Below are 27,518 nucleotides of genomic sequence, written 5' to 3' on the forward strand. Positions count from 1 at the left end.
TTGTCATGTTGTCAACAACTGATGACGTAGGCCGGTACAAATTTGCCATGACACCACCACATAGAACGAGCAATGGGCGTGTTTGGCAATAGGCGTGTTTGGCAGAGCTTTTTAGTATATAGTGCAGTCACCTTTTAAGGCCAATTGTTATTGTGTGTATTTATTGTATTGAGCTCCTGGATGGCTTTATTGATCCCCATTGGGACCAATACAGTATCTATCTATCTATCCATCTATCTATCCTTAACATAGCCACACATTTACATGTATGCAGCCAGTAGTTATCCATTTAAATTGAGCAAGCTCTTTTACATTTTATTGAGTTTTTTTTATTTCAACAGAACAAATAACTGTTGCCATACAGAGGGGGGCTGCCCTTCTTCTCCTGCAAGGAGCAAGGAGAAGACGAAGGGTTTGGGTGCACCCCATCAATGAACAGAGACAAGAACAGGGGGTATGCCACAATCTGGTCCAGGAGCTCCATGCAGATCCTGGGAGGCACGCCAATATTTCAATTCGCCACTAAGTGTGCAATGGCAGAACCATATGGTGCAGCCTATATGATGACCTATAATCTAGTTATTATCCCTCTCTGGTATACTCTTTTGCATATTGTGGCAACCCCCTTCGTCGGCGGCGGGGATTCTGGAATTAATGAAAGAAGCAGGGTTGCGGTGCAACGGGTTTTATTGTAAAACCAGTCACGAAAAGGGAAATCATATAAACTAAGGTTCTTCCGTAATCGGGAATAAGGGCACGGGACCTCCTGGTCCAGACCGTCCAGCCCTTCCTCGGGGTCGGCGGGGAAACAGCTCCCGACGCCTCCGGCTTACTCCTGGTGGGGAAAACGTTTCGTTAAAGCACGTCGGTTCCACAGCACGTCTCTTCCTCGTCAGCCCTCTTGCCTGTCTGCCACGTGCCCAGCCCTTAAAGCTCCCCTGTCATGGTTCCCCAGGTGCCCCCAATGTTCTTGATTCACCTGGGCCCGGTTGATGTTCCCTCTAGCGCAGCTGGGTGGAGGGGGAGGTATCTCCCTTCCACCACCCGACCACGGGGCCGGTGCTGCAGCGGCTGGCCCCTGGTCAATGGCGTGGGGTTGCCACAATATATATACTTTTTTTTTATCCCTCGGGATAAATACAGTGATGTTATTGCTGTGCTGGATTCAGTAGCCAGTGTATTTTATTTGAGTGCTCGAGACACTTAATGTTATTTTTCCCTAAATCCAGAGAGACAGTTAATACATGGTCTGATACCAGAGAGACAGTTAATACATGACAATGCATTTTTGAGCTTTGCCTGTGTTTCCTTTTACTTATCTATTTTATTGTATGAGAATGTTTCTATGTGAAGCACTTTGAGTCTGCTTCATGTAGGCCTATTAAAAGTGCTATATGAATGAAGTTGCCTTGCCTTAAATAAAAATATATATATTACAAGTAATCTGGTTTCTACCTACATGGTGTGATTATATGTGACTTGATTTCGTCTATTTCCCATTATGGTTAATGGTTTGGGTACTTAGTCCACCATTGTTGATTTCTCACCTGAAGATCCAATCTCCAGAGCTATGGCTCGCCAGGCAATGACCTTTTTGGAGTTTTCTTTGTAATGACGGGAATTTTGGTCATACAATTCGACATATTTTTCCACCTCGACGACCAGTCTCTCATCGTCCATTCTCGTAATTGTTTATCACAAACGAAAGAGGGCGACATCCAGTGGTGAGGGGTAGATATGGAGGTGCCTACGGGACCCGGGATGTACAAACCAGCTTTTACAAAGCGCTTTTTCAGGGGCGGCGACGCTCGGGAATAGAACATTGGCCCTCATTTATCAAACGAGCGTACGACAGAAAACGTGCGTAAAATGGACGCACGCTCATTTCAACGTTGAGCTTGGCATTTATCAATTTGAACGTGAGCGCAGGCTGCGATGAAATCTCACGTCAGGTCTGAGCTCGTGTACGCAAGTTTTTTTGGCGCAACACACGGGTATTTCACTGATGAATAGTGCAGCACAAGTAGCCCATGTTGCACATCTGTATTAATTACTAAATAAATTGGAATTAGCCCAGCCGTTCAAACAATTACAATCAAGTAAGCCCTAATTAAAAACAGTATTGCTATGAAAATAATTAGAATGTGACAGGTGAAATGTTTATTCAGCTGTCTATATAAACAGGAGCTTTGCCAAATAGGTGGTCGAGTCGCAGCGATGGCAGATCTGGCTCTTAGAGGACCTCAACGCACGTCTAAGACGAGAAAGAGTTTTTCGAGACAACGCCGATTTTTTTATGGAGAGCGATGAATGGCTTTTGAGTCGTTTTCGTCTCCCAAGGCATCTCCTGATGGAGCTATGCAATGCTTTGGAGCCACAGTTAAGGCGAGAAACTGGGCGACTAATAAACGCAATACCTGCGCCAGTGCAGGTGTGCTCTACCTTGGGGTTTTTGGCCACCGGGACCTTTCAGCGGGAGATCGGGGACAGGTCTGGTATTTCCCAGCCAAGTATCCGAACCATGCCAGCAGTTTTGGCAGCTATACTGTCCCTCTCTGAACGTTATATTAAATTCCATACACTAACGATCAGCAAACTGGAATCAAACGGGATTTTTATGCTATTGCTATGTTTCCAAATGTGATTGGTGCGGTTGATTGTACCCATGTGCGTATGAAGCCACCATCTATTAATGATTACGCGTACATCAACCGCAAAAGCTACCATTCAGTTAATGTTCAGATTATCTGCGATGCCAGAATGTCAATCCTGAACATGGTAGCCCGATGGCCTGGGGGCACGCACGATTCTTTTATTTTCCAAAATAGCAACGTTGGGCATCGTCTACACTACATCAGGGCGCACTACATGGTCAGAGTCATCTCGGTGAGTTACGCTGCAGTTGCACTGCACCGGCCTCCTCCCGTTTCTTGCTTGGCCGGCTTCACAGCCGCAACACGTTTTTTGTTGATGAGTTTCATGTCGGACCATTTTTTCTTCACCTTATTCGGAATTAAATAACTTTAACGGAATGCAAACAATAGCATATAGGCCTATGTGAAATGTTTTAAGCTGGATAACAGAAGTTGTACATTTAATTTATTATTTAATTAATTTAATTAACAAACCTCTTCCGTAGCCCGACGAACATTGGAAACAATATTCACTGCAACAGTTATTTCCTTCCATATAGCATTCTTTTGCTGGCCTTTAATGCCAGCTTTTAGGCTACCAAATAAAACCAGACGGTTCGCATCCACCAGTGACCCGAGCGTCTCCATTTGGGTCTCGGAAAAATTCCTCTATTTTACCGTTGGACGTTTCTCCATGTCGTAAAAGTTGGGGGCGAGACTTCTGAAGACGTGGGCCGTTTCTCAATACGCGTACTTGTGCGTGCTTGTGTGCTCGTGGACTCGTGAAACGTCATCAGTCGTTGCCCGAGCACTGTTCCAATTCGAAGCACGCATCAAGCGAGTACTGTCGTAAAACCCGGAAGTGTTCTGGATGCGTGCTCGATATCGCCGTTTCACCGAGCATGCATCGGAGGTGGCTCGTGTGTGCTTGCTCCCGCTATAAATCCCAGGATGCATTTCGCACTCGCAGCAGTACGAGGGCGGACAATATGGAGAAGACGCACAAGTTACAACTGTAGCTTAAGTTACTCTTAACTTATATATTTATATAATATATAATATATAGGCCTAATATAATAATAATAATATATAAATATATATATGTAAGGTCGTGTGTGTGTATAGCTTATAGGCCTACACATGACAGGACACTCATATATTTTCAATTGTTATTCATTCAGAATATTTACATACTATTTGAAAATGAAAGAGGCTGGGATTTTGTTTTATATCATTCGTTTATATTGTTCAGTACTAGTAGTATATGCCTAAATGAGGCCGTAGCACAGTTAACGGACGAGCAGAGGTGGTGACGTCATCGAGTCCGCTGCTGTTCCAATTGCAGGTACGTACTCGCAAGTATGTGCTTGAAGTACAGACTTGCCAAGTACGTGCTAGCAAGTCATCGAGTCCGTAGTACGCGTGCTACGAATTGAGAAACGGCCGTGCTTTTATATGGGCGTGTTACGTTCATTACGATCGATCTCAGCCGCCGTATTTATCAACACCAAGATCCTTCGTACGCTGGGATAGGTGTGATACGAAGGTTTCGTAAATCTCACGTGGGTCCTATCGTAAGATGAATCATGCGTTCAGATTTGCGCTCATTTCTACGTTTGTTTGATAAATGAGGGCCATTGGCCGTTTCTCAATTCGTAGCACGCGTATTACGGACTCGATGACTTGCTAGCACGTACTTGGCAAGTCTGTACTTCAAGCACATACTTGCGAGCACGCGAGTACGTACCTGCAATTGGAACAGCAGCGGACTCGATGACGTCACCACCTCTGCTCGTCCGTTAACTGTGCTACGGCCTCATTTAGGCATATACTACTGAACAATATAAACAAATGATATAAAACAAAACCCCAGCCTCTTTCATTTTCAAATAGTATGTAAATATTCTGAATGAATAACAATTGAAAAGATATGAGTGTCCTGTCATGTGTATAAGCTATACACACACGACCTTACATATATAAATTTATATATTATTATTATTATTATATTATATATTATATAAATATATATATAAGTTAAGAGTAACTTAAGCTACAGTTGTAACTTGTGCGTCTTGTCCATATTGTCCGCCCTCGTACTGCTGCGAGTGCGAAATGCATCCTGGGATTTATAGCGGGAGCAAGCACACACGAGCCACCTCCGATGCATGCTCGGTGAAACGGCGATATCGAGCACGCATCCAGAACACTTCCGGGTTTTACGACAGTACTCGCTTGATGCGTGCTTCGAATTGGAACAGTGCTCGGGCAACGACTGATGTCGTTTCACGAGTCCACGAGCACACGAGCACGCACAAGTACGCGAATTGAGAAACGGCCATTGTCTCGAAGAGTAGTTGGGCGGCGCGGCGCGGAACGCTGCCGCGCGGCTAGTCGGCGCCGGTGTGTGCTAGTACACCCGGAATAATGGGGGCAGACTTTTTGACGCGACGCTGCGGCGCCGGTGTGTGGAGGCCTTTAAAGGCCTCCGGTGGAATCTAGCCTTTAGAGCGGCTATTATTGTGGCCATCTCGATTGAGCATACTCATAAAGTCACCCACTCTATCCATATCCTTTTTCAAATTCTGGAATATGCCAATACCACATTGACACCATTCTATGATAGCTGATAACCAAGGTGCACACTGTAATACTATAATCAAGAGGACATACAGGCAGTTCAAATAAAAAGAGATATAACTTTATTGATCTGGAAACTTCATAAATATGTAAGATTGCTCCATATAGTAACATAGTAAACGTATGTAGGCCTAAAAAATTCAGTTCAATGTTATTGCTTAAGAAACAGATTCCTTCCAACTAACTATTTACGAAAAATGCAATCAATAATTTATATAAAAGTAAATGTTTACATATCGACCAGCAACGAAGTTGGAGTAGCCTACCCAAATAATGAATTGTAATACACCAACATTGTCAACTGTCATACATAGCTAACCATAACCCTGCATGTCATACATAGCTAAACAAGCAAATGAAAATGAAATACCTACCAACGCAACTGAAATGTTAATATTAGACAATTAACAATATTATGAAAAAAATCTCCCATAATCATTCAGGTAATCAATACGTCCGTGCCTGTTACAGCTATTTCAATGATATGTGTGTTATATATCCGTTTTCAACGCCATTCGTGTTAAGTAAAAGGACAAATCTCAGACTTTGGAAGTTAATGGAGTTAATGGAAGTTAATTCGGAATTTAATTTAATTCGGAAGTTAATGGAGCCGTGCACTTCAAAATAGGTCCATAGCAAGGAGCCGTTTGTTTCAGTACGACTCCTTTCAGCTGCCCACCCAATTTAAACTGCTAATAAAATGCGTGAGGAGGCGTTTTGAAAAGAAAAAAATTACATTTTTTTAGAACAGGGTAGAAATATAATTATGAGCCTTTGATTGATATCCAGACATTTTTTGCGGAGACACAATCCTGTTCCCCACTTGTATTGGAGTAGACGGCGATATATACTTCTGGGCCACATGAAATGACGGACCCCCGTCCACAGCCAGCTTAAACAGCTGCAATACCAGGCTTGGCCTCTGAGCACTGGTGGATTGCGGAAGTATGCGCCTATCCTGGGAGAAAACCTATGTCCATGGAGAAAACCAAAGCACGAACACGGAATGAATATTCGTCTGATGCTGGAGGGGACCAATAACAATGACGGACCAATATGGCGGTCTTGTTTGAATTCAATGCAAATGCCATACCGAAACAAGAAACTATTCTATTCCATCGGAATTACATTGTTATTAATAAATATACTTCATGAGAAAAGTGCTATCTGCCTTTTCCCGGGTCAGCAAACCTCTTGTTAACAAACAAACATCTGCTGGACATCTATAACTATTTTTTTAATTCGTCATGTGGGGGGAAATAGATCCTCCATTAACAAAACCCATTCCAGGTCCTTCTGAGAAAAATGACAGAACTGAAACACCTGACAACACACGCATGGATTTGGAGACTCAAATGTTCCCTGCATTTGTGTTGAAAAAGCCAACGAGCCCCAAAGATTGCCCGCAGGACAAACAGGTTCGGATCCATACATTTTATGAACTTCTTCTGTTCGACCATTTTTTCTTACAAGTGATGCTTGGCTTACTTATACCTCTACCTATTTTATTCTACCATAAAGGATTTTCAGGTCTTATCCCCCAGTGTGAATGCCATGTTGGAGGCTGTCGCTTTGAGTGGGAGCCCGGTCAAGAGCCAGCAAATAGGAGAAGCAGACCTGACTCTAGATCAGCGTCGAGAGGAGCTGTTACAACAGTACAAGAGCAAACCGCTTGTTTTCCTTGAAAGGTACCAGGTAAGCCTTTGCTGTCGTCGTTTTTCTCCATAAGATATAAGATATGTTTCTGTTGCGTGATTCGGCATAAACCAATGCCTGTTTAAATTAACTTTACATCATGGGGTCATTTAGCAGACTCTATAAGTCACAGTCACAACTCAAAACTCACCTGTTCAAACTCGCACACAACGTCTAACTGATCACTGTTTTGATTTTTTTTTTTTTCTTTGTTTTGTTTTTGTTTTATTTATTTCTTATTGCTTATGTTTATTTATTTATTTATTTATTTATTTTTTCCACAATGTCTTGTTTTTTTTAAGAAATGTATGATGACTATATGCTATGTAAGGTGACCTTGGGTGTCTTGAAAGGCGCCTCTAAATTAAATGTATTATTATTATTATTATAAACATGTCAACTTCGGATTAATGTAATTAAGGAGCAAGTAGGGGTTAAGCATCTTGCTGAAAGATGCTTAAATGATAGGCGTGGGATGCCACCGTAACCTCGCAATGGCCGCCTCCATTGAGGAGCAATGGAATGTTATTTATTCTGTTAGTCGTAATGTTTTTTGTGTAATTTTTTAGTCGTTCATCGTCAAAGGATTTGTCATTTTTGGCAGACATTGTTGTCATCGAAACTGCCAGTGCATTACTCACGCGGCATAACCATTCACATGACATAATCATGTTAATCCAAATTGACTGCTCATTGCTGTAACCGCTATTATTGCGTTCATAGTTGTTTTGACATCCTCTTATTCCAAGGCCCATCTGAAGCCTCAGCATCTGGCTGCGTTCTCCCACCTCGGTTCTGACCCACGGGCCAAGCACTACTGCCGGGTGATACAGAGAAGGCCTGGAGGGCATGCCGACAGGACGAGGGTTCGAAATCATCGCTATGCGGCCCTTAGAGCACTGCAGAGAGGTAAACTTATTTGTCCTGCTGTTAAGTGAAAATCAGTTTAGTTAATCTGTTAAATATCTTTGAAAGTTGCTCTGTGTCCATATACGTTCCTTCAGTCCTATGAACTATTTTGCAGATGCTTTTATAGACTCAAAGCGACTGACTAAAATGAAAGTAGATCTAATCCCAGCAAAGTCATTGGCAGTAAACTCTATTGTGTACCCTTTTATTTGTGTGTGTGGTGTCGGTTCTCCAGAGGGTCAGTACTTCAGCGAGGAGCAGATGAGAAACAGGGAGCCGCTACTGTATGAGCAGTACATCGGCCAGTACCTGACAGATGATGAGGTGAGACCAGGGTGCCACAGCTTGTCAGGGTCTTAAATTTAACTTCATTAGCCTCGTATACTACTACTACTACTACTACTAGTACGTACTACTGAGCTATTTAGTAAATTAGCAAACTCTTTTATCCGAAGCCACTTACCTGCTGGGGTCTTTATGAGGATGTCCCAATGATGTCTGCGGGTAGATGATGAACATCAGGGTTCAAAGACAGAATTTTCTGAAGCGTGTATGACTTTAATTATTTTAGACACTCTGGTTTGAAATTGTATCAATAAATGCTGTCTGCTTGCAGTGACACCAAAGGGTCACACAGTGCATGTTTTAGTGTTGAATGTAATCTGAAGCCATCACCGCCGGCGTAGATACTGGAGCGATCCCAGGAGTTGATGCAGGACGGTGCTGCTCAGGGAAGGTCGGACGGGCCAGAGGGGTGTGCTTCCGGGGGGCTGGCCCACATCCTCCTCAACTCCTACCAAGAGCGACTCCTTCAGAGCCGTCTGGAGGAGGAGCAGGAGAAGGAGGACGGCGCCAAGGAAGAGGAGGAGGAAGACGATGAACGTAAGGAGGATGAAGACCTCAACGGTAAATACGTCACACTCACACATGCTGTTCAAAGGGCGATAAAACTTTAAACACGATATCATGATACGAAAACGTATGCAATTAAAATTCCATGCGGAAAAAACAACAAATTTTCTCTTTTTTTTTTAATAGTATAGTTACCATCAAATTGTATAGACACAAACACATTAGATTTACTAATTCGGACAAGCAAATGCTTTTGAACATCATCTAATAATCAAATGAAACAGACAAGAAATGTGTGTATTATATACATATTGTGGCCAGGCCAATTTGCAATCCACTTCCCTGCTGCTATTTGACTCTGAAAAAAACGAACAAAAATCGGTGTAGAGCATGCAGAATGCCGGATCACATCCAAACAGGATGGGATTCATGTAGATGAATCGTACAAATGCTGTGTGGCATGGATATCGGTAACAGAGTAAACCAACGTCTCTGTCTCCATCCAGATGCTGGGCAGGAGGAGCGGCAGGGAGGGCCCTCGCAGGAGGAGAAAGCCCTGCTCCGCGAGGAGTTCATCGGACAGATGCACCAGCGCTTCCTGTCTGGCCAAGACAAGGACTTCAACTACAGGTCAGACTTAGCCCGTCGACAGATAAATTGGTGTTAGTATTTTTGATATGGTCTCAAAATGGATCCTGTCTGGCTCAACAGGGAAAACATGGCATTCAAGGAAAACATTTACCAAATGGACTCTCTTTTACCATCATTTAGGGTCTAATGCTTACGACAAATATTGAGCGAGAAGGGGTGCAGCCGTTATCCGCGGAAAACGAGCTGTAATGTAATCCTTTGAGGAAATAGTGCCTTGTCAATGTATTTCCTCTCAAAGTGCTTGCTTTGCCACTGAAAGGCTCAGAATATATTCTAACATTATTGAAAAGATGCCTTTTCGTTACCTATCACTAGATCCCGGTGTGTTTGTTATAGAAAAGTTGTATTTCTCTGTCGGGATCCTTTCCAGAATGTTATAATCTAAGTGGTCAGTTACAAAAACCCTTAGAGGACGTACATTGATAGGGCGCTTTTGCCCCAAACAATTTAATTGCTGTGTGTGTGTGTGTGTGTGTGTGTGTGTGTGTGTGTGTGTGTGTGTGTGTGTGTGTGTGTGTGTGTGTGTGTGTGTGTGTGTGTGTGTGTGTGTGTGTGTGTGTGTGTGTGTGTGTGTGTGTGCTGGTGCAAACGCATGTTCCTTACCCATTACAGTGAAGTGGACGAGAACCCAGACTATGACAACCTGGACATAGTGAGCAGAGATGCAGAGGAGAAGTACTTTGATGATGACTATGATGGTGAGGAGGAGGAGGAGGAAGAAGAAGAAGAAGAAGGCGAAGAGTATCAGAGTGAAAATAAAGATGGAGATGAGTGTATGACAGAATAGAAAGGTTCACATTGGTTGAACTCATAATTCAGAACGGTATTCAAACATTGTTAAACATTTTATATATTTCATCTGTTGTAAATCTTTGACAAGGACTATAATAATTATGTATGGTGTACCTTTCTGTAGTGTATCAATGACATTCTCTCTCGCTGAAATATTCATTTAAATTAGCTTTATTTGCAGGAAAAGCAATCGTAATAAAAGGTGATTCAAGTATTGTTTACAAGGGAACAAGTGTCTCTTTTCTCCTTCTCAAATGCAAATGTGCTTTATTGGCATGAAAAAGCTTGTACGAGTGACAACGAGTGACAATTTTCTATAGAAGGAAGCAATTGTGTACGACTCCACGCAAACGTGGAGTCGTACACCACTGTACTTGAGTCCCACAGAGTCCCGACACGAAAGAACTAGACGGTATCAGCACCACTGACGTTCTTGCGGTCTGGTCTTTATTCTGGCGAATGCCAGGGGGGCCGCGGGCCCTCGTGGGCCGTTTGAGTCGGTCGGCCAATCAGAGAGCGGTATTATTGTCACAGCCTTGCGGCCCCTTCATCGCAATCGGCGGCCCCATAACATCTCGGCCCACTTTCAAGCGACAATAATTTTCTATGGCCATCTGAAAGCCACATTTCTCCAAGTCCCTCAACCCTTGATTATTTGTTTGCAAAAGTTTAAATGAAGCAATGACTTGTGGGGATTTCAAGACCGAATCGAGTAGGATAGACCGCGTCTGCGTGTTTGGGGTTGTTGGAAGTTTGAAGCTATAGGCCTACTTTGGAAGTTGGAAGCTATACTCTGTCGCCATCAGTGATGGCGACAGAGAAAGAGGTCCGTGTTAACTTGGATTCGATTGACGTGATAGACAGGGTTGCGGAGAAGAGCGAGCTCCTTTGTACTTTAACTGCATGACGGTAAGACATGTTTTTATTATGGAGCAGCTGGCTCTGATGATCTATTCATTTTTTATGCAGTTGGTGCATTGTTTATGCCCAAGTGTAGGTCACCATCACTGGGGCTATCAAAAGTGCGTTTTTATTTCCGTGCGTGAAAGGTTGTATCTGCGACTGCGAGTTGCGCGCGCGCCCCGCGGGTACAAATGCCATGGCCGTTTTTTTATCCCAGTCCGTCACTGATCAGCACCCAGGTGATTGAAGTTCCGCTGCCATGCATTGGAACGGACACTATCGTTCGAATAATAATGGCATAAAATGGTGTTACCAACACAAGCTAAAGCTGGAAACTGCAGGGAGTTTACCGATTGATAAATGGCAGGGTCGAAGAAGGCGAAGCGACCGTTGGCAAAGCGGGCTGTCAAAATATATAAAGGACCAGTAAACTCGTGTTTAGTTGTTAACAATGAATAGGAATTGGTTTTGATCACGACATCAAGTGGGCAACAGCATAATAAGGTAGGCCTATAACGTTTATTTTCCTTCTTCATCGTAGGATTTTCCTCCGGTTTGATACTGTGTGAATTCCCGTTGAGTCCAAGAAAAGTGGTTAACGTTAGTTAAATGTGTGAACCAGATATCTGGATTAATTCCCAAATAAGTATTTTTCAGATAGGTAGCCTAGTTAATAGGTAGACCCTTACAGCATACATAACAGACCATGTCGAGAAGAAAACTACAAAAGCATCTTTATTATATGAAACAATAGTAATACTTGATGACTATTATAAGTCGAGGATAACTTAGTTTAAGCATCAGTTATGCTAATTCTTATACACAACGATTAAGATAACCAAGAAGGTCATTCACTGAATATATTGAATTGAGAGTTAATAAATATAGAAAAAAATGAAAAATCATAGAGCTCGATTAAAACGGTACATCAATTTACTTTAACACTGCCAAACACGGATAACGGATTGCTTAGGCGATTCGATCTAAGGTCATACATAAAGGATATGTTGATAGCAGTAGAAAATTGGGGTGGTCTAAGTTTAGGATGGAATTGACCATATCTGGAAAGCTCAATGAGTTAGTTGTTGTTTTACATTGTGTGGTATGCGGTTCAACTCCTACCCCTAAGGTGGTTGGATCTCCAACATCTGCATCCTAACCTTAACCTGTATACCTTCTTGGATGCCCTAACCTTTCCATGCAACACATGCATCAGAATTCTCTGTAATTTGCTTTAGATTAAAGTGTAAATGATAGTAGTAAATAGTAAAAGGAAATGCATAGGAGTTTGTTAACCTTTAGTGGTTATCCAGAAATTCATCACTCATTTTCCACTGTGGTTTGGTTTATACATAAAATCAACTTTTACCCTATTTATCTGGGAGGGTTTTCTTCAAACATTACATGACTCATGCTCAAAGGAGTTCATGTCAAAATTAACCTTAGTGTCCTAAAATAAATTACTCTTTTACTCTTTGGTCATTAGGTCCCATCCAAAAGGGAAAACCGTAATGTTAATATAGACAAAGCCGTTTTCCTTGGATACTTTCTCAGCCATAAATAAAGAGATGTTTCCCATTCCTCATGCACTGCAAACTACGTTGCTATTTATTTTTAAATATTAGCATTGGCTTAGACCAGTGCCTAAAAATAACTTTTCTGTGTAAAGGGGCCTTGATTTAACCTCACCACCCTCAGAAGTGGTCCAATCCCTCAATGCTACATGGTCCGAATGTTGTTGGCATGTGATTAATCAAATTGCTGTCATATTTTTGCACGTTAATGCCTCTTGTGATGGTGCCATGATGACATTGTGTCTGGCAGCAATGACATCATCCCTTGGAGAATCCAAATAGTCTTAGGGAAAGTTATTATAGAGGAGCCAACCTAATTCAACAGTGCATGTTGAATCATTACTTTGTTTGTTTTCAATTACTTTGAAGCGTTGTTTTCAATTAAGATATTGTTTTCAATTACTTTGAAGCGTTTCTATAATTTATCTTTTCCTGCTGTTGTCTTGGCATTGATATAACAAATGGGCTTGGCAAACAGGTCAAGCTACACCTTTGTCATTTTTGAACCATTCCATGTTACAAAAAACATATGAAGACTCCACTCTTCCAGGAACTTCCAACCATGGAAAAAGTATATTATTTTACTTCACAAACTCCTTCTCTGCATGTAATTGACTTCATGTAGAGGCCTGTGACAGTTCTGCAGTGTGTCACTTGAGAGAGAGTGAAAGGCTGCAGAGAACGCATGGGTCAGAAATGGACTGCTTTGAGATCGACCCATCAATGACCGAATAACCCCTCCAAACACACATACCTCGACAACAGCCCAATGCATGTTTTCTCTGTCAGCTCACTCACCCTCCTCTACTTTGCAGATAACGATTTTAACTGTAGAACTAAAAACCTACATTCCGTTCTTAGGGTAATGTTTCGGAGGGAAGGGGATAGCAGGCAGAATATATATTAAACATCACATTTATACTATTATTTATATTCTACATTGTAAATACTTTATTTAAAGTTAAATAAAGTAATTGTGTGTGTGTTTTGCTCTTCTATAGTTCTGACTCTGTCTGTAACCATGGCGATGACCACCTCAGGGGCTGGAGTTGCAAGCCCCAAGAGCGAGGCAGTAGTCAATGAACTGCAGGAGTTGACCCTTCAACCTGCAAACAAGCTTCTGCCAATCAGAGAGAGGAAGAACAGTGAGTGACAGCCCACATTGAAATTCGATGAATTAAAATGAAATTCAGATAAATCCCTGGAATTTGTTTTGACAATTTTATAAATATTTTTACCTTTTCCACACTTTAAAGATCAAATAGATGATGCTGTCATGAATTTGTTGACAGTTGTGCAGTTCTCAATTTGGTTTGTTGTTTATTTATTATTACTTTCAAACTCTACTATGTTGAATTTGAAGCAAAGCATTGCAGGCTAGCATTAATCGTATACTCCTCACCCGTGCTGGGAAAGATACAGCTGCAGAACCGTGTGAAAAATGGGGTTGTTTTGGTGTCGAGCACACGTTACACACTTTACAAACGTTTCAAACATGACAGACATTTGGTTAAACATTGGATACAGTTTTGATAAAATTAGGTGTGAACCGTTTATTATCTGTGAGATAATTATCGTAGAGCACATGCAAATAAAACCCACGACAAACGTCCTATGGAAATGAGTCTATTTCATTGGAGGACATGTGTGTTTTGTTTTTCTCTCTAGGGAGAAAGAAAGAGAGAGACGTAGATAGAGAGAATAGGTGTTTACAACCAGTGGGTTGTCATAGTACCATGGCCATCACATTGTGTTTACATAGCAGGCATACCTCGACTGCTCCCTGCATTACCTCATGCTCAGCAGAAAAGACTGTCACACAAATACATGAGCACTGTGTTACTTACCAGGTGGACCTTGCTATCAGTGAATTACAAATAGTGCCAACGGATAAATAGGTGTGTGCGTGTGTGTGTGTGTGTATCTTGTGTAGTAGCAATTAAGCAACTGTCTTTCTCTAGATCTCACTCTCAAACATACCAAACTCTAAGGCATACAGTCTGTATGTTATTGTAAACACTTCACTTTTCAGGGTTTATTGAACAGCTGGTTAAATGACAAAGATGACTCAGGGCCTGTGTGTCTGAGTGTTCATCATGTGAGAGTGAATGTGTGTGTGTAGTGCATGTAAGCATGCATGTAAACATGTCCATTGAATGTGTATAATGAACCAAGTAGTCTCTTTAGGGAGAGAAACTTTACAGTACAGCTGCCCTTGAAATGGACCAAATTGAGGCTTCTTTGTGAGCAGGTGTGAATGTTTTCATTGTTCGCTATGTGCCTTTTCTGTGTCTTAACACAGTCCATTAACAAATCAAAAGGTTTTCAAACCAAACAATTACTTGTAACATCCCATTGAAATTGTACCTGATATTAACGATTAAGCATCACAACTCAAACAGCGTATTTTATCGTTATAACAAGTGTATTAAATTAAATAATTTGACAAGCTGTTAACGTTGATTTCACCAGAGGTTTGCCGCCACCCTTTGGCCGATGTGAGCATCGCAACATGCCTCCGTAATAAAGACGCAGAGAAAAAGTATTGATTTAAGAATAAAAGTCAGTACTTACAATTATACAATTACAATAGAATACAATGTACAATGCAATTATAACATAGATGTAGTATACAGTAGTTGTTTGAACAGTAGCTATTCATGGACATTCAGAAAAATGATAATTATAAACGCTTTCTCAACACATACAGTCAGTGTTTCAAAACTAAACTAAATATAAATTCCATCTTGAATATATTAAATAATAATAATAATAACAATAATTCTGTGAACAATAATAATAAATAAAGGGGGATGCCATGATTTGTTTCTGGGATAGTCACACAGACACTAATTTGGTGACTAGTCGACTGATACCTAATACCAGCAGGTGTTTGGCTCATTGCTAGTTAAGACCAAAGGCAGATGGATCAGGTGTTAATTAGGGAACAAGCTAGCGTGGCTGGCTAGCTTAGCTCATTCATGAATTTAACAAATTCCTTATTCCTTATTAAGTTATTTATTTTGTTTTATTTGTTTGTGTGTGTGGTAGTGTGTGTGTGTTTTTGTGTATATGTATGTGTGCGATTGTGTGTGTGGTAGCGTGTGTTTGTGTGTGTGTGTGTGTGTGTCTGTGTGTGTGCGTGTGTGTGTGTGTGAGTGTGAGTGTGTGTGTTTGTTTGTACACGCGTGTGTGTGTGTGTTTGCGTGTGTTTGTATGTATGTGTGTTTGTGTGCGTGTGTGTGGTAGTGTGTGTTTGTGTGTATGTGTGCGAGTGTGTGTGTGTGTGTATGTTTTATGTGTGTGTGTGTGTGTGTGTGTGTGTGTGTGTGTGTGTGTGTGTGTGTGTGTGTGTGTGTGTGTGTGTGTGTGTGTGTGTGTGTGTGTGTGTGTGTGTGTGTGTGTGTGAGTGAATGTGTGTCTCTACTGGCTAGGCTATACGCTGCTAGTAACCTTAGCCCCAGTTTGCACCCGGGAGGAGGTCCTAGATTTAGCCGTGCGACCAGCTGGGTCTGCCATTTAAACCAGAGGGAGGGAATACTGTAGAGGAGGAGGGGTATTGAAATGCCATCAGTTTTATGACTTAGGGGGCAGGGGAGTAGTGTGTGTGTGTGTGTGTGTGTGTGTGAGTGGTGTTAGTATATTTTAGTATAAGTGAAAGGTGCAGCGTGTAACCTCGTGTTTAGAGTTGCAGCTACTACTAAGACAGAGATTGCTAGGGCAAAAGCCGGAAAGTTAGATTGAGATCATCTGCAGTGTAAGGAGCAGGTGAAGGGATCAGGAGAGGGCAGTTGTCTGGGTGTTTGAGTCCAACCTGAAAGGTTCTGGGTTTGATCCCAAATGTCTATCTGAAGGCAACCTTGAGCAAGATGCCCCTACCCCTAAATAGTTAACATTAAAAGATGGATAGAAGGGAGAGGAGGGGGAGGCTACATTGAGGTGAAGGTGCTGCGCAGAAGGGGCTGCGCCCGGGAAGTTAATTTAGAAACAGAACAACAGTTCATGGAAACCCATGGTTGGCGACGACACAAGGTTACTTTTTAAAGATGTTGAATTTTGGGCAGGCCTGGCTATGACCTTTTGATACTTGGTCATCGGTTGACTCAGATGATGAAATCATGCACATTGCATTATAATTTGTTGGAATGTTATGTCTGTCCCCATTTGGACTCAATGTGTTAATAATTAATGGGCTATTCCAAGATATCTCAGATTCATACAAGTCTAAATTCATCATTATGCATCCAGAATATGGGATGTTGCTGGGTTAGCATTTCCTTTCTATTAGCCACTTCCTTTGTCATGCAGAGATATGTTTCCCTAGTTCCTGTTCATGTGAGGGGAATAAACTTTAAATTACTTCCCAAAGATGTCTAATGTGTTCCGAATAGGCGCTTATTCAAAATGAGATACAGGCGCAGATAATTCTGCACTATTTTCTGCCCATTGAGTATTAGGCTACCTGTGATGAACCGCAGGCCAATTGCTTCTGGCTGGGAAGTCTGCTCAGATGGTAACCTGTCAGCAGAGCATCACATGCATCCTAATAATAACAGCGCTTTTAGACAGATGCATAAAATGACTAGGGCATTTAGCTACCAAGGAAGAGAGAGGTGTTTTCATTTCAGGATTTCTTTAATTGAGGAATGGTCTAGCTCCGTCAATGAATTGATATAACATTCAAACTAAGTACTGGTCTTCTTCTATATCTTCTATGAATCAATCGAAATGTTTTTCCTGTGCCAAAGTATTTTCATGTTATTCGACCATCACAAAGACAATTTTGGATTCTGATGTCTTCACATAAATCAAAGCTTTTAATGACCAAGTGGCCCATCAAATCTTTAAGCCTTTGATGGATTGTCCCAACTCTTTGGTCATGGTCACAGCACAGATTCCTTCAGGTGATGGGTTTTCAAGGCAAAAATAAATCCTTATTTATTTTCCATCTCCACCAGTGTAGGACTACTGACATGCAGAACTGAATGGTTAAGCTCAGTGCGATCAGCCGATGACAAGGTCACGTTGCTGAGTCTGGTTTTTTACTAATGCAGGGCCAAACATGCTGTCTCTCGCTCAAACACACACACACACACACACACACACACACACACACACACACACACACACACACACACACACACACACACACACACACACACACACACACACACACACACACACACACACACACACACACAGCAGCTGCTGTTTTTGACAATGGCCTTTGACCTGTGGTGTTATCCTTAGCGCTCCTGCCACTCTTTCAAAGTTATATGTTGTTGGAATGTATCAAGTTGATGTTGTCATCGAAAGACTTACTTTAAAGTCTGATACATGACATTAAGCAGCGGGTAGGGGTAAGGGCATCTTAGAGGGATTATCAGTCTACGTCACTCTACGTCACTCCCCGCTCTACGCGCATGTCGTTGGCAGAAAGAGACGAGAGCGACAAGAGCCGCAATCATGTCTTGTTGTGCGGTTGGTTGCACAAACCCTTTTAATAAGACTGATTATCCCATTTTCTACTTCTTGCTTGCCAACATAATAAAACAATTCAAATACTTAAATAATAATGCTTTTTCTTATTCGTATTGCATGCTTATTAAATGTATACTCTGTTTGAGTATTTCTCCCTCAAAAAGTAGTCCCCTTTAATTGCGATCGATCAAACATGTTTGGTCACTTGCCAAGGAAAAGAAATTAAGATCATTCATTTATATTTTCATGCGTCTTACAATCCATATATAATGTTTTTCACATAAATAGGACGGACCGTAGCTACGACTTGGCAACGGGAGGTATTTTAGTCCACTGAGCTACGAGCCAGAGAGCTAACGTTATTGATTGTACATATTTATAATTCGAAATTCGTCCCAGCCTTTATGCCACAGATACTCTAGGGTCTATAGCATATAACCGCGTTGTCTGATTACAGTTTAATTAATTTTTCACAATTTACCAGCTCTCGTTTGAAGAATATCACCTCGCCATTTGTTTCAATGGAAATCGCGACGGCCTATACTTTCAACACAAAGTGTACATATTTATAATTCGAAATTCGTCCCAACCTTTATACCACAGATACTCTAGGGCAGGGGTTCTCAAAGTTTGGACAGCCTAGGGCCAATTTAGGAATCCAAAATTTGACTGAGGGCCGCCAAAGACAAAAAAAATCAGGTGGGAAACGCCTTCAGCGTCCCAGTGGTGAAAAAAAACATTGCACCGTGGACCTCTGCGAGTGTGAGGTCCCAGAGGTCTAGGAGTGTGAGGTCTAAATCACAAAACTAATTAACACTGCAACTGCCAATTAACCATTTTTGCCATCTTTCTACGAGCGCATCCACCGTGTTAATAAACAAATAATCCCCCTATAGGATACCTACAGGGGGACCTTAAATTGCGGACTTGGAGGATTGAACCCAGTAGCACCCTGTCATGTATGCATGTTTTTTTTTTAAACAAGATGGAACATGATATGCATAACACTATTTACTAGTTGTTGAGCAGATGCTTTTATCCAAAGTGACATACAGTGAATTCAGATACATTTCATTAAAGGGGAACCCTCACCCTCTGCTAATTTCTAATAAAGGACACTACCGTTTTCTACCCATGCTGTGAAAATGTGTCAGACTGCAACATCTTCTGTAATTTTTCTGTATCAAACCAATCGAGAACGCATATTCTGGACCAATGGTGCCAATAGTCCAACTTTACTATGATCCCTGAGAGAAAATGGTGTTGATATTTCAGACTCGTGTTGCAGATTTTTTTGGACAACACGCTTCACTCTTAAATTAGAAAGTAGCAAGCGTGACGATTCCCCTTCAAGGAGCAGGTAGGGGGTAAAGGGCATCTTGCTTAAGGATGCCTATAAGTTAGGCTGACATCATCAGGGCTATTGCTTTTGTCAACAGCCATGGAGACAGGCTTCTAAGGGGTACTATGAAAACTACACGGAGACACCTCTGATCTTCAACGTCTGCAGAAAGTTGAAAGGATACGCTGCAGTGTTTCCTGTCCTGAGGCTAAATAAAGTCAAGTGTGAAATTATATGAATTTGGTTAAGAACCATTAGAAAGGGTGGTTTAGATGTATATCAAGATCACGAAGATTATCGCTCGTTAAAATATGGATTGCTGAATCAATCTACAGATAAAGGACTATGTTCTTAGATAGCAACAATTGTTTTTAGCAATTGATCTAGTAAAATGACACAACATTCCCTGTTAATAGTTTAATAGTTTCTGAAATGCAAGCACTTTGTCTAAATATAATTGTAGGCCTTAGCTCTGATGAATCAATTGATAAATGGACTATAAAAATAATCAATAGTAACTGCATTATGACAAAGTATTTATGCTCCGTTATTGGTACCCCCGAAACACAACACGCACGCACGCACGCACGCACGCACGCACGCACGCACGCACGCACGCACGCACGCACGCACGCACGCACGCACGCACGCACGCACGCACATACACACACACGCACACATTTCCCTGTCAACACAATACTCAACACATAGCTGACGGACAGGGAGAGGAGCATAGTTCCATGTCCTATTTTGTTATTCTTTCACATCATGTTATTCTGTCTCTCCCTGACAGAATGTCTGGTCATGGGGACGAGACTGCAAATGGTCAGCGATTTGGAGCAGGTTGTCATGTTAAAGCCAGGATCATGCCAAAGGAATAGATGGATAGACAGACAGATAGACAGAGAGACAGATTGTGCGGCTTCTCGGTAGATGAAGAGAGACAGGTGGTGTGACCTGCAAAAACAATGAGGCAATAAACCAATGCAGAATTGTAATTTGATCCTGAAATAGTTTAGATTTGTCATTTAAGTCTACGACTGGGCCTTTCAAAGCTGTTTGGTTTCAAGGGGAACCCACATTTTATTTGTAGGTAGGAATGCTTTTCAAATATTAAAAACCGTCAGTGGAATCTGATATATGTACTGCATTGCTATAAAGTGTTTATTATGTGGGTTAAGAGGTATAATAAATACTAGACTGCACAAAATTCATAGACTACAAATACTGAATAGCCAGATTCAAAACAGTTCAACGTACACAACACAGATGTCAGATGGATGTATTATGTTGGTTGGAAATGATGTATGTGCCAGGTGCTATGTATGTGCTAGGGCCTAGTGTATACATAGCCTGGCATACTGACTCACACATTAATGGTGTGTTCGAGATGCATCGTACACCACCCGCACTAGTGGCAGAGTGGGAAATCTGAAATCTCTCAGCTTTCATGCGAAATTTCATCGAAGCACGCCCCCTTTTTACCTGTCCCACTCGTCCTTCTGAGAGTCCAACGAGTTCAGTGAGGTTGACCGTACGACTCGACAAACGAAGATGGCTGATCCCGTGACGAGTTGTTTTTGTATTTGTATCACGTTGATCGTTTTAATGTTGATTTGAAATGCTCCTACGCATTTCATTACATTGCTGCTTTAATCTGGCCACCAATTTATGCATTGCACACATTTAGCTGTTTTTGCAACACAATGCCAAGTTTTGTTGTTTGTTTTCGAGCTGGTTTGCTAAAGAGGGTAATTTAGCTAACAATAACAATGTCTAGCCAATGACTGTTCTTACCTAACTCGTTGTGTAGCGATACTACACCAACTAATTTGTGCGGGTGGTGTACGATGCATCTCGAACACACCATTAGCCTAGGCTAATGGTGGCCCGGCATCGCATAGCTTTAGACTAGCAGCTAGGTGGTCCACAAGCACACTCCTTTAGCCCGGCCACTACGCGAAAGTTGGCCAACCAGCTCACACCTTTAGCCTAGCAGCTAGTTTTCATACCATCTTACCCCTTCAGCCTAGCTGCTAGGCTAAAGATGGCCAACCACTTCACACCTTTAGCTTAGAAGCTAGATGGCCTACCAGCCAACCCCTTTAACCTAGTCGCTAGGCTAAAGGTGGCCCAACAGCTCACACCGTAAGCCTAGCAACTAGGCTAACGGTTCAAAGCTGTAAGGTCCGCCTGCAGGTGCAACAGCACCCTTTTGACACCAGCAGGGCTGAGATCATAGGTGCAAAGTGGGAGGAATCTAGCGAGCGGTGTGTTTGTGTGTGTCTGTGTGTGTGTGCGCATGTCCCCCTATGCTTGTGTCCGTCAACCAGAAGAAATGACTGAGCACAGCAACAGCTGCGACAAACTGCTTGAACAAGGTATTAGTTGGCATCCGACACGCACAGGCGTATGAGCACACACACAAACACACAAACACACACACACACACACACACACACACACACGCGCACACACACACACACACACACACACACACACACACACACACACACACACACACACACACACACACACACACACACACACACACACACACACACACACACACACACACACACACACACACACACACATACAGATTTCCCGGGGAGCCAGTTCTCTCTCTGCTGTAGATGCATCAGAGCTGTTCCTACGGAGTTGTACGTCAGTCCTCTTTTCCTTTCCATGTAAACCAGTGAGACATTTCAATTTTTTTTCTGAATTTCCACCCGCTTTTTCCAATTGCTGTTATGGCTGGTGGACTAAATTGCTGTTTGAGCCTTGAACAAAGAATTTTTTTAAACCCACTTTTAACAACCAAATTCTTACTTGGCAGGCTGTATTTGTGAAGTGGAACCTGAGGGAGGTGTTATTTTACGATTAAGCCTACACTTAATCGAGTTACAATTGAGTAATGTTTTTTGAGGGGACTTTATAGCCATCTCCTCTCTCATCGGTATCAGGCATTGCTGCCAATTCTGAGAACTTTAATCACTTCATCAGCTCTGATTGCGGTTCGCCATGTTGGAGCCTCCAGCACACCTTTGTGTTGACACCGCCCCCTTTAGGGCTCAACCAATGGGGAACGGTATGGATAAACGAGCCATACGGCAGGCCTGTCAGAGCATCAGACAAGGTGAGACTCTTGGTTTGAGATACCTGTATGTATACCTGTGTTATGCTTGATACAAGTGTGCCGTGAAATCAGTAATTTATTAACGGGGGCAGGAAACCCAGATGCATCCCAATCCAACTAGACTTAAATATAGTGAAAAAGGTCCTGAGGGAATGGTACTTTGACGTGCCTTCTTACCCTCTCCTAAACGTTTAAGGTGTTTCTGTTTACTAAAGATGAATTTGCATAGATATTAAAATATATAAGTCAATTCTAAAACTGTAAACAGTGTAAAAAAGTAAATACATTCTCAATCACATTGTATTTAATAGCGGTTGGTTTGATGATAAAGACAGTAGTTAAAGCACACAGTTTGTATACATTGAGGGTAGAACACAGATAGAGGGTCAATCATAGAGCCTGAGCACACGTAAGCTGTAATCAACCATTTGTTTTTAAATGCCACAACAACTGTTCCTCCGTCTCATCCTCCTAATGTCAAGTAGTGTTTATTTCCCCCTGTAAGACTCCATTGGAAGCCCTGGGAATCCTCTTTCCCAAACAGTCCAGGTTGGAACCAGTTTAACATGCACTGTACCCTCTCTACCAAGTGCTTCTCACCCTCCCTTTACACATGTTTGATTGGTATTTTATTGTTATGAAGGAAGGGAAGCAAAAACATTTGTTGGATTGATTTGATGATCTTCTTATTGGTCCCACCATGTCCACATTAGCATGGTGTATATGTCCACTGTTTGCGCAACTGAACAACCACTGTATAGAAGTATATCCCTCTGGAAGAAATTAATGAGACTCTTATTGCTAAGCAATGTATTGTAATATCTTCAAAGCCTTCTTTTGGGTGTTTATGGAAACTGGTACATCTCGCCCCATTAGGGCCCGCTAGAGAACCATATTCTCAGTAACAAGCACCCATGGGTGTGTTAATAAAGCGATTATCCAGCGTGATTTCTTAGTTCTCTCTCTGCTCATAAAGCAGAAATAGCTTTATTGTGTTTACGGACAAGTATGGTCACTGTCATAGTCTTTCTGATTGGTGTGAAGCATTCAATTCAACTTTTTCCTATGGCATTTGCACTATCCACTGTCCTTTTTTTTTACAGAGCTCATTTAATGCCAAATGAATGTTGATCCATTTGTACAAATTGTAAGTTATTAATACATCTGCTAACTAAATGTCGGACAACTTATTGTCAGTTAACATTAGTCCTTGAATTTAGTTCACTTTATGAAGGTAGAAAAATACCCAGCTCTTTGGGGTCTTTCTAGGCCTCCCATGCAGGATGTCATCCAGGTCTGGTTTATTCTGGGCCAAGGGGTCCTACAGGATATCAGATGGAGAGTGGCTGGAGCTTAGCCAGCGTCTACCACGGTCACACTCAGTCCTCAACTCCCCCCCCATGAACCCAATAACCAGCATGACAAGAGTGAGTGTATTGTTGAGTTTGGCTGTAGGGTTTGACTGTTGTTTGTCTGTAGAATTTGACTGTAGAGTTTGTCTGCAGTTTGTCTTGACTGTAGAGTCTTCCTTTAGAGTCTGACTGTGTAGTTTGACTATAATATATCTATAAAGGCATTAGATGGCTGTAGATTTTTTTTTAGAACAATTTATGATGTGTAGAAGCTCTCTATTCAAGACATAGTGTTATCAGAGTAGGAGCCTATGGATGTTGGGTACGGTAGTCTTCATTACCATACATCAACTAGGAATGACGACTCCACTGTAGTCAGATTTGCGGTTCACTGGTGGTTTACTGTTTCCGTTTCTGTTTCTGTTTCTTTTACAACTGTAAACAGAGGCTTGTTAGATATTACACATGCAATGTATTGACTGCAGTAATGGATTAGAAGTCGTTGCAAGTGGAAAACTCAAATCAACTTGCTTGAGTTTGCCAAACCAAACAAACCAGACCACCGCGGAAACTATTCTATCGTCTTTGGTCTGTTTCCATCCACTTATCGACAGTTGTCTGCCTATGCTCCAGTATAGGCAGACAACTGTTGTCTGCCATGCATCAGTTATTGACCCTTTTTTTTCCCCGCCGTTGTTCTTAGAGCAGCTGAATTCATAGGAAGTATAGAATAAAGCGATCAGTAAATGCAACCTAGAAAATTATCAAATGGTATATTGCTGCTGTCTGTGTGCAAGTGTGGGTTTGTCTTTGAGTATGTGTATGTGAGTGATTTGTTTTTATATCATCTTTTTCCTTTCAATTACATTATCTCATTACAAGGTGGTGTGTGTGTGTGTGTGTGTGTGTGTGTGTGTGTGTGTGTGTGTGTGTGTGTGTGTGTGTGTGTGTGTGTGTGTGTGTGTGTGTGTGTGTGTGTGTGTGTGTGTGTGTGTGTGTGTGTGTGTGAGTGAGTGTGTATGGGTTTGTGAAAACGTGTATCTAAGTGTGTGTGTGTGTGTTTGTGTGTGTGTGTGTATGTATGTTTGTGCATGGGTGCCCCTGTGTGTGTTTGTGTGTGCCAGTGTGGCCCTGTGTGTGTTTATTACAGTAGTACCTCCTATAACTCCAGAGGGATCCAGAGGGATAGGGTTCCAGACTGTTACAGCATGGATACAAATAGAAGCAGGCAAGAGAGGGCGAAAGAGCAAGATGTCAGCAGAGAGTGAGAGAGAGAGAGACAGAGACGGATAGGGCAAGAGAGAGAAAGAGAATTTTTTGAATTGGGAGTGTTACACATACACACACAATATGCATTATTGCCGAGAGAGGGTGGGAGGTCGGAGTGAGCGATATTTGTTTTATTCACTTGGTTTTGGTGGACGAGAGAAAGGGAGGGACTTCTGGTAGAGGGATATCTCTCTCCATGACATATTTTCGATATTACTTTGTCCAATTCTTTGTCATAAATAAAACGAATAATTATTATGCATGACTTTGTTGTGGTTTTCCTTGTCTTGTTGTTAATCTTCTCACTCCCGGACTGTTAACGGCCAACCACAGCTCATAGAAAGTTTGAGAACGGAAATTGTGTTTTATTGCGGTAGACAAGGGTACAGCTTCAATTCAATTCTCCAAATCAAAACAGGAAGGAAGGCGTCATTTTGCCCCTTTTCGTATGGAGACTTCAGGCCTAGGTTCTGTGCCACAATGGCCCAGAAAATCTCCTACTGTTGTACGGATATTTTCACAATATGATTGTATTAATATGATTCAATTAAAATTAAATATTTGTTTTATTTTGGAGAAAATGCGGTTAGCTTACTAACCGCATAATGTATATTCCGTTTTTTTTTTCTCTCTTAGCTTCTGGTAGGTCCTTTAAAATTATTCACCCTGCTATTAATTATTATTTGTTTCGAAACAACGCTGGTAATGTTTATATTTTTTGTATTCTTTCTCCAATCAATCGAGAGCTCATCTTTGTTACCTTGTTAGAATCCACAAGAGATAGGACAAACGGGAAATGTAATCAACAAGACTTTATTTTTCCCTACACTGACCATAAAAGAATAGATTTTTACACCTACTATGCTCCATAGTTAACAGTAGGTGGCGCCTGGAACCTTTTCGTATTTCATAAGGGAAAAGGCATAAACAGAATTGTTCCTTCTCTCAGCCGGTTCTGATTTAGCTCTAAAAGTATAACACTGTTGAGAAATGTTGGTTTATTTGTGTGTGTAATCCCTCTGTGAGCTGTCACTGATTACTCTTAGCTTTAGTAGAGCTTTGGAGCAATTCCTTGGTGATTATTTGCAAACTGTAATGTATAATGTATGAAAATAATTGAAACCCCTGCATAGAATAGGCCTACTTTTGACTTTTTTGCAAATAGTTTTAATTAAAAGGTTTCAATTCAGTTGCATGGAAATGTACGGCAAAGCATTCCTGTTGGCTGTCTGTTAGGATGTGTATGAATTATCTCACTGGAGGAGGTTTTCAAGCATTCACTTTTGAGGCTGTGAAAGTGTGTGACTTGTGCTCAGGGGAAAAAGATCTCAGAGCTGGTAAAAAACAAGACGTGTGGTTGCAATATCTCTCTCTCACACACTAACCTCCTGATGTCTGCCTCAATCCACTGTTTTCTCTCTCTCTCCTCCCTCCTGATGTCTCTCTCTCCTCCCTCCTGATGTCTCTCTCTCCTCCCTCCCGATGTCTGTCTCTCCTCCCTCCCGATGTCTCTCTCTCCTCCCTCCTGATGTCTCTCTCTCCTCCCTCCTGATGTCTCTCTCTCCTCCCTCCTGATGTCTCTCTCTCCTCCCTCCTGATGTCTCTCTCTCCTCCCTCCTGATGTCTCTCTCCTCCCTCCTGATGTCTCTCTCTCCTCCCTCCTGATGTCTCTCTCTCCTCCCTCCTGATGTCTCTCTCTCCTCCCTCCTGATGTCTCTCTCTCCTCCCTCCTGATGTCTCTCTCTCCTCCCTCCTGATGTCTCTCTCTCCTCCCTCCTGATGTCTCTCTCTCCTCCCTCCTGATGTCTCTCTCTCCTCCCTCCTGATGTCTCTCTCTCCTCCCTCCTGCTGTCTCTCTCTCCCCCCTCCTGATGTCTCTCTCTCCTCCCTCCTGATGTCTCTCTCTCCTCCCTCCTGATGTCTCTCTCTCCTCCCTCCTGATGTCTCTCTCTCCTCCCTCCTGATGTCTCTCTCTCCTCCCTCCTGATGTCTCTCTCTCCTCCCTCCTGCTGTCTCTCTCCTCCCTCCTGATGTCTCTCTCTCCTCCCTCCTGCTGTCTCTCTCTCCTCCCTCCTGCTGTCTCTCTCCTCCCTCCTGCTGTCTCTCTCTCCTCCCTCCTGATGTCTCTCTCTCCTCCCTCCTGATGTCTCTCTCTCCTCCCTCCTGCTGTCTCTCTCTCCTCCCTCCTGATGTCTCTCTCTCCTCCCTCCTGCTGTCTCTCTCTCCTCCCTCCTGATGTCTCTCTCTCCTCCCTCCTGATGTCTCTCTCTCCTCCCTCCTGATGTC

At 42.2% G+C, this 27,518-nt stretch overlaps 2 protein-coding genes across 2 annotated transcripts in view; both read left to right on the forward strand.

Moving 5' to 3' along the window:
• Positions 1-5,785: 5,785 nt before the first annotated feature.
• On the forward strand, positions 5,786-10,402 carry ccdc97 (coiled-coil domain containing 97). Its single transcript, XM_056607332.1, has 7 exons — positions 5,786-6,691; positions 6,795-6,968; positions 7,718-7,877; positions 8,113-8,201; positions 8,564-8,783; positions 9,236-9,359; positions 9,993-10,402. The coding sequence occupies exons 1-7, from the start codon at positions 6,521-6,523 to the stop codon at positions 10,165-10,167; spliced, it is 1,113 nt and encodes a 370-aa protein (XP_056463307.1). The 5' UTR covers positions 5,786-6,520; the 3' UTR covers positions 10,168-10,402.
• Positions 10,403-10,545: 143 nt separating this feature from the next.
• LOC130373228 (myocardin-related transcription factor A-like) overlaps positions 10,546-27,518 on the forward strand; it is a 38,471-nt gene continuing 21,498 nt past the window's right edge. The window contains exons 1-2 of the mRNA XM_056579591.1: positions 10,546-11,081; positions 13,651-13,794. Of these exons, the coding sequence (XP_056435566.1) occupies positions 13,671-13,794 (124 nt within the window). The 5' untranslated portion in view covers positions 10,546-11,081; positions 13,651-13,670. The remainder of the gene's footprint in view (positions 11,082-13,650; positions 13,795-27,518) is intronic.

The sequence above is a fragment of the Gadus chalcogrammus genome, chromosome 2 (genome assembly GCF_026213295.1).
Source record: "Gadus chalcogrammus isolate NIFS_2021 chromosome 2, NIFS_Gcha_1.0, whole genome shotgun sequence".
Taxonomy (NCBI): Eukaryota; Metazoa; Chordata; class Actinopteri; order Gadiformes; family Gadidae; genus Gadus; species Gadus chalcogrammus.

Bases quoted from the DNA above. Each gene is read 5' to 3' on its own strand.
- ccdc97 (XM_056607332.1), top strand. From the start codon at position 6,521: ATGTGGGGGGAAATAGATCCTCCATTAACAAAACCCATTCCAGGTCCT. The intron at 7,878-8,112 runs GTAAACTTATTT...TCGGTTCTCCAG, and splicing joins CCTTAGAGCACTGCAGAGAG to AGGGTCAGTACTTCAGCGAG. The intron at 8,784-9,235 runs GTAAATACGTCA...GTCTCCATCCAG, and splicing joins GGAGGATGAAGACCTCAACG to ATGCTGGGCAGGAGGAGCGG.